The sequence below is a fragment of the Vigna radiata genome, chromosome 6 (assembly GCF_000741045.1).
Source record: "Vigna radiata var. radiata cultivar VC1973A chromosome 6, Vradiata_ver6, whole genome shotgun sequence".
In the NCBI taxonomy this organism is placed as follows: domain Eukaryota; kingdom Viridiplantae; phylum Streptophyta; class Magnoliopsida; order Fabales; family Fabaceae; genus Vigna; species Vigna radiata.
This window is the reverse complement of record NC_028356.1, coordinates 7,280,484-7,287,609: the sequence shown is the minus strand read 5'-3', so window position 1 is coordinate 7,287,609 and position 7,126 is coordinate 7,280,484. Positions and strand designations below refer to the sequence as shown.

The following is a 7,126-nucleotide window of genomic DNA, read 5'->3' as shown; positions in this document are numbered from 1 at the left end:
TGCTTGATTAAAAAAGCTGAGACTCCAAGACCAAGCTTAGAGCATTGTTTGTCATCTACGGTGTCAGCATTTAAAGATAGGGGTTACTTCCCAATATCATACTTATGGATTCCTTTTCTTTTTTATCTTCGATTTAGCCTAGGGTTTTGGAAACCCTTACCCATCTTCAACACTGGTCAATGCTTAAGGATTTTCAATCATTCCAATATAGTGTCAAACCCATTCTTCTCACTTTCTAAACAAAAGAAATTACCAAACTCTTTAGCTATTTATTGGTATTGTAAGAGAATTATTATAAATAGTTTGATTATGGATGAGAATGATGGTCTTAAGTAAAAGTTTTAAAATGGCCGAAATATTGAAATTTGTAAGACAATGGGTTGATTAGTTAAATGTAATGAATGCTAATTTAATTTGATTGATTAGCATGTGACCTGGTTGGAAAAATGAAAATTAAAAATGTGAGAATTATTTGTAATAATTTCCCAACTAATGAATGAAGAAAATCTTGAAATGCACACCATTAGAATTGAATAAAATATTGAGAGAAAGAGAAGAGAGAGAGAGAGAGAGAGAGAGGAATTAAATTGAGAGTGAAAGTGTTTGTATGGTTTTCAAAAACAGGAATAAAGGGTAATGAAGAAAGGAAGAAAAAAGAGGGTGGGTTTTTTGTCAGTGTTTGATAAGTCAATCAGCTGTTTTTGTGTGTGTGAGAAGATTACAAAATGTGAATCCAAAAACGAAATAATTTTGTAGGAAAGAAGAGTATTGTCCTATAGCTAAGCATTCCTATTTAAGGAAGAAAATGAGACAGCAGTGGTTAATTTACTTAAAAGAATAATAATAACAATATTATGAATATTATATTTGAGATTGTGATGAAGAAAGAGATGATGATGATGATGGTAGCGAAGGGAGTGGGGGAAAAAGAATCACAGTGACTAAGAGTTTTTATCCCGTCCACTCCGCGGAAGGCAAATCTAAAGTCATCTTATTTTTTGGTACATTTTTTGTGGGTTTTGACTAAAGAGAGAGAGAAAGAGAAAAACAGAAACATCTTGTGCTCTATCTTCTTCCTTCATCTTCTTCTACTGTCATTTTCCGATATATACTCTCGAGGAAAACAAAACCCAAATCCACCTCTTTTCCTTCCCATCCCTCTCTCCTTTTATTAATTCAATTCCCTTTTAAAATTCCATTCCTTCTACCTCACTCACTGCTATAGCTTAACAACAACAATCTCTCTTTCTTTCTCTCTCTCTCTTACTCTCACCACATTCACAACAACCTCTTCAGCATGTCTGTTTTTTGTTTCTCAAAAATTTCAAACACTCACTTCTTCTAGCTCGATCGCTACCTTCTTTTCTTCATCTTAGCTTTTTTTTTTTTTTTTTTTTTTTTTCTCTTTTTTCACAACTTCTTCCTGGTAAGCTTTCCAGATTCCTTTCTTGGGAAAGACTGAAAATACAAAAGTGAAAAAGGGATTATATCATACACACTGTTGCAGGGTCTAGCTACCTTATATATCCTCCTCCTCACCTTGTGAATATTGCACTTTTAATTGCTGAGGAGTGTCAAAATCTGATGCCATTTTAATAAAGGAAAAGGAAAGGTGTTTGATATATACATAGATATATATATATATATATATATTTTGTGAGCATCAAGCCATCTAAATAAAGAAGATGACCTTGGAGGGGATTTTCATTGAGCCTACTTCAACCACTGCTCCTGATCTTTCTCTTCACATAAGCCCCCCAAGCATCTCCTCTTCCTTAATTTCCAATACCAACAACATCGCCAATTATGAACCCCAACCTAGTTTCCTTTCAAGGACTGTGTCTCAAGCCCACACAGAACTCTCTCTTGGAAGAAATTTCACTTCAGCAAGGGAAACACCGCCACCAACACCAACTCCAACACCACACAACCCTTATTATCCAACCCAAACCCATTTCCATCATCTTCTCCACTCCAGCACCAGCAGCAGCACTACTACTAGTAGTAATATTCCAACAAGTCTTCCTACAAGTGCCAACACTCCCTTGAATCACATAAACTATGGAGTTTCATTGCTTGATGTATCATCATCCGACGGCTTGAGGCCAATCAAGGGGATTCCGGTGTATCACAACCGTTCGTTCCCTTTTGTGGCCATGGACCATGCTAGAGACAACAAGGATCCTCATACCAAGATGTGCTTATATCATCACATGCCTTCTTACCCCTCTCTCTCTTCCTCGTGTTCCTCTCTGTGCTCCACAACCGCCCCTTCTTCTTCACCTTCGCCTTACTTCGTGGATCCCATGTCCTTCTTGAACAACGCTTCCACCGTGGGGTGTAGGACAGCCACTGCCACAAGGTTTAATGGGTTTTCCGGCGATGCTTTCAAATCTCATCCATTGCACCAATATGGGGTAGGCTCTTCAGAAGCCTCTTCAGGGTTCATGAGATCAAGGTTTTTGTCTAAGCTTCCCAACAAGAGGAGCATGAGAGCACCCAGAATGAGGTGGACAAGCACCCTCCATGCTCGATTTGTCCATGCGGTTGAACTTCTCGGAGGGCATGAAAGTAAACAACGTTTCATTAATTTTCTCCCTTTTAATTTTTCTTAATTTCTCTTAACCCCTATATCTTTAATAGTATCCTGTGATTATTCAAGTAGCTGATTTCATCGAAAAGAAAGATTTTTTGTTGTTTGTACTCTCATTTTCTAAAGTTGACTATATTTTGATTTTCTATTTTGTCTGGTTCTTTATTTTTATAAAATGAGTTGATGGTGTGTACTAGTTTCTGTGTATTAAATTATATAGGCTTTTATTTATCTAATGCGTTTGGATATGGTGGAATCAGGAGCTACTCCAAAATCAGTTCTTGAGCTCATGGATGTGAAGGATCTAACATTAGCTCATGTGAAAAGCCATTTGCAGGTATAGTTTTGAATTCCTCTTTCTGTTCTCTCTCTATGTTCATGTGGGGCGGTGTTTGTTGTCTATCCTACTGGCACGGTAACCGATGAAGAAAGCAGTGAATGTGGGAGTGGATGAATGAATTTAAAGTCTGTAGTCAGCTGAGTAGTGAGCCTTTAACGTCTGAGAAGACCAGACAGAAAACAGTTTCTGCTTTGAAAGAGAGAGAACAGACAAAGATCATCATTTTCCAATAATACACCCTCTCATTACAACCTCATCAAACATCAACCTCGTGATTAATGAGGTAACCCACCCAGACAATCCCAGAAGCCAACATAGAAAGAGAGAGACAGAGAGTGAAAAAAGGGATCTAAATGGGAAACCATTTTCTATTCTTTAATGAATTTTGCAATAAAAAATTTGGATTTTTATATACATATATACACATCTTGCGCAGTCACGCACACTAATTAATGGATTTTCTTCCAACCATGGAAAAGCCTTTTATATAATGCCTTGTTTTTGTTTATGACTTCTTCCCAGATGTATCGAACTGTTAAGACCACTGACAAACCTGCAGCATCTTCAGGTAATTCGTATTGCTTAATCTTCAACCCATTTTTTCTTTTTTTAGCAGCCTTATCTTTTTCTTAAGCATGCACCAACTAATTTTTTTGTCATAACATAATGGGGAAATAATGTCACACCTTGTTCTTTTTAGACCCTACATTTTTTTTACTATTACCTTTAATTTTACCGCAAACTATTCCTTTCTTGTTCCTCCTCTCGTACTTTTACACAAACCACACACCCTTTAATAAAAAAAAAAGGCCCTGCACAGAGATATCAGATGTTGAACAAGACTTCACACTAGTCCAAAATAAATTATACAAAGTACTATAAGATGCATGCATGCGTATATCATAAACATGTGTATGCTATATATATGAAACGTTAAAAGCTTTTGACTTTGCAGGCCATTCAGATGGGTCTGGAGAGGATGACTTATCTCCTATTGGCAGCACCGCCGATCGGGGCAGTCTCCGGCAATTTCCCAGCCACAGAGGGCGGCCGGATTGGGTGGCGCAACAAGACATGGACTACTCTTCCACCACCACTCTTTGGAGTAATTCTTCAAGGTACAACACTTACCAATTTTCTCTTTTACATATATATATATATATATGTATATTTAATATCTCTGCGTAGTGTGCAGGCTGTTTGAACGTACATGTTTATGATTGTGCTTTTATTTGCTTTTGCCTTTGCATGGTATCTGATGGATATCAATGCATTGCAAACCCACGTCCACCGGATTCTTTATTTATGAAGAATAAAAAGGGTTCTTGTGTCAGCTTTTGCTTTGCTTGTGTTTGGTTGTTTTTCTTTCTTTTATATATCTTTTGTACCTCAGCGAATTTTTTCACCAAGATGTATATTGAAGACATGATGGGTATATAATAAAGGAAAGCTTTCAAGACATAATGAAACGCTAATTGGGATAAAAGCAAAACACAGCACCTATAGCTGCATGCCCTTTTTCTTTTCTCCTTTCGAAGAATTGTTAATATGAGCTTATTAACAACTCCTGCTGCTACCCACCATTAATGCTGCTTCTTTTAGCATACCTATTTAGTGTTATATATGTATATATGGAGTCTTATTAACCCAAATAAGAAATTTCTTCTAATCGAATATCAGTATCTTTAACTTCAGATATTCGTATTAACAATGTGTATACTGAAACACATTGTGTATTGTCCATGGAGGGAATGAGCATATTCTATATATTTCAGTTTTTTTAGCTTAAAATGGTGTACATTGTTTTATTTTTCTACCATGGTGCTTAGCTTAGAGATTCCTGATAGAGGCTGTTGACAGTTGAAACCTTTTATATATAGATAATGTATTAAGCAAGAGACTCTTTGTTTTTATTCTTAAAATATAAATTATATTCTTCTTAAAGAAGTAAAAGTGAATGCTCAAGATACATACATACACATTACACCTCAAGGTGATAAGTAGACTCTCTTGCATGATAACGAAGCTTTGAAAAAAATAAGATCCAAAAATTCCTTCACCTGAGATATTTTATAGTTGGAGTATAAATATGTGATGTGAATTTTTGACTTTTTGAAGTAACACTATTTAACATGAATAGCAAGTGAAACATATGACATGTACCTTTGTGCTGTGCCTGTTTTAACAAAACTGCTCAAAATAAGTAACAAAACCCATCTTCACAGTTCAAGAGCTGTAGCTTATTAGTGCCTAGATATCTCTAAATTTGTCCTGACTTTGGCCTAACAGTGCCTATTTTCACATAGATTTATTACGTATTTGAGTCAACAAAAAAAGCCAGAATTCCTTTTAAGGTAAAATAAATTAGTACTCAAAATACCATCTCACTGTGCAACCTAACCTAGCTTTCACACAGAGCATGTACTTTTCAAAAGCTGGAAAACCTGAAAGGGTAGCCTCTATTATTGAAATATCGTGGAAACTACTGTGACTGAGTAATGCCAAGTCATGAACAATTTTTATTTAGAAAATATAAATCGGCTTAGTACTACCACATATAAAAATCTTTATATATGTAGAAAATCAGCAGCAGATATAAAATAGAACTAACAAAACTATGCAGCTTCTCCTGGCCTTGTTATATCTCAAAGAAGGATAAGCTCATCTATTCAAACATAACACTATAAACTGAAAATGCCTATTGTAGTTGGCTCTTTGTTAAAAGTAAAAATCTAATTAGTTGAAGTGATTTTTTTTTCCAATGTAAGTTGTAAGTGCTATAGTGAGAATATGCAATCATTAAAACAAAATTTGCTCCATTTGAATATCGTTTTAATTTGGAATGCTCACATCTACTAGTTAATTATGAGCATTGCTGACTACAAGTGGAAAAAGAACAGTAGAAAAAGCTTAAGCTCTTTGGATTAAACGGTGTATACACAGTTACATAGCTTTGACTGCTGGGGGGAGGGGGGGAAATGAAGATGTAAAACTGGTAAAATATCAAGGTCAAAGATACGTGTAAAGAATATAATTAATGCCTATGGTCTTGATACATAAATATAATCTTCACACACACATATATATATATATATATATATATATATATATATATATATATATTTCCACCATTTTCTAGCACATTAATCTTATTGTATATGGTACATGGTACATATATATTTTGCATGTTGTTCTTGGTGACATTCTGAATTTCATTGAACCGACAACAGTTGTGGAGAATCGCGACAAAGAACAACTTCTAACGACATAGATGGTCTCAGATCACCTATTCTCCAGTCACAAACAATATCAGGAGCTCATCAAATTCAGGTAACCAGAGAGACATAGCATTTGTTTGCATATATTAAGAACTGAGAATGTTTTGCTCTACAATGTTAGCACAGTAGTAACAAATGAGCTTACAGGAGTGTGATTCAACACAACAGAAGAACAACATGGGAGGTTCTAATTTGGAGTGCAAGAATCCAAGCTTGGAATTCACATTAGGAAGACCACATTGGGATGGCAAAGAGCAAGCGTAACTAAACTTGATTTGTTCCCTTGTTTTGGTTTTGTTTTGGAATTTTATTTATAAACCATGGTGACAACTTCATCATCTTTTATGAAATGTAGAGCTGATTATTTAGATAAATATAAATTGGTGTCTAGGAGATGAAGAAAAGACCCTTTCTAGTTGTGCTTCGGGAAGTGTTTTCAGTTCATGACAGTTTTGTTCACATTCTATATTTTGTTTTTATTTATCGGAGAGGATAAGGTAACCACGGGAAATTATGATGTAGCAACAAGGCTTTATGAACCAAGATGATGCATATGCAAATGTACAAGAGCAAAGATTGAAAATTCAAAGTGTAGGAAAGGAATAAACAAGTTTAATCATATTTTTTTGTTGTTGAACTATAATCTTTTCATTTCTCTCCTTTTCTCTTTACTTCATTTTTTCAGGTATTTCAAATTATATTGAAAAAAGTATTTGTATTGGTAAGGACTTAACTATATCATAAAGTTATATTAATATCAAATTTTATAAACTCATCAAGTTGTTCTAACTTAACTATTGATTTCAATTTTGAAACAGTAACGTGTAGTTATGTTAAATACTTAAAGAAAAAGTTATATAATCTACATTTATCCTTTTAGATTGGAGCAAAATATATCATTAGTATCTTCCTTTA

General features: G+C 34.8%; 1 protein-coding gene across 1 annotated transcript; it reads left to right on the top strand.

Annotated features, from left to right (window-relative positions):
- The first annotated feature begins 966 nt into the window (after positions 1-966).
- On the top strand, positions 967-6,844 carry LOC106763157 (transcription repressor KAN1). Its single transcript, XM_014647363.2, has 6 exons — positions 967-2,571; positions 2,854-2,930; positions 3,456-3,501; positions 3,889-4,051; positions 6,164-6,263; positions 6,359-6,844. The coding sequence occupies exons 1-6, from the start codon at positions 1,686-1,688 to the stop codon at positions 6,473-6,475; spliced, it is 1,389 nt and encodes a 462-aa protein (XP_014502849.1). The 5' UTR covers positions 967-1,685; the 3' UTR covers positions 6,476-6,844.
- The last annotated feature ends 282 nt before the right edge of the window (positions 6,845-7,126 follow it).

Excerpts from the sequence above, each read along its gene's own strand:
- LOC106763157 (XM_014647363.2), top strand. The coding sequence starts at position 1,686 with ATGACCTTGGAGGGGATTTTCATTGAGCCTACTTCAACCACTGCTCCT. Across the intron at positions 2,572-2,853 it reads ACTTCTCGGAGGGCATGAAA|GAGCTACTCCAAAATCAGTT; the intron begins GTAAACAACGTT and ends TGGTGGAATCAG. Across the intron at positions 6,264-6,358 it reads CAGGAGCTCATCAAATTCAG|GAGTGTGATTCAACACAACA; the intron begins GTAACCAGAGAG and ends ATGAGCTTACAG.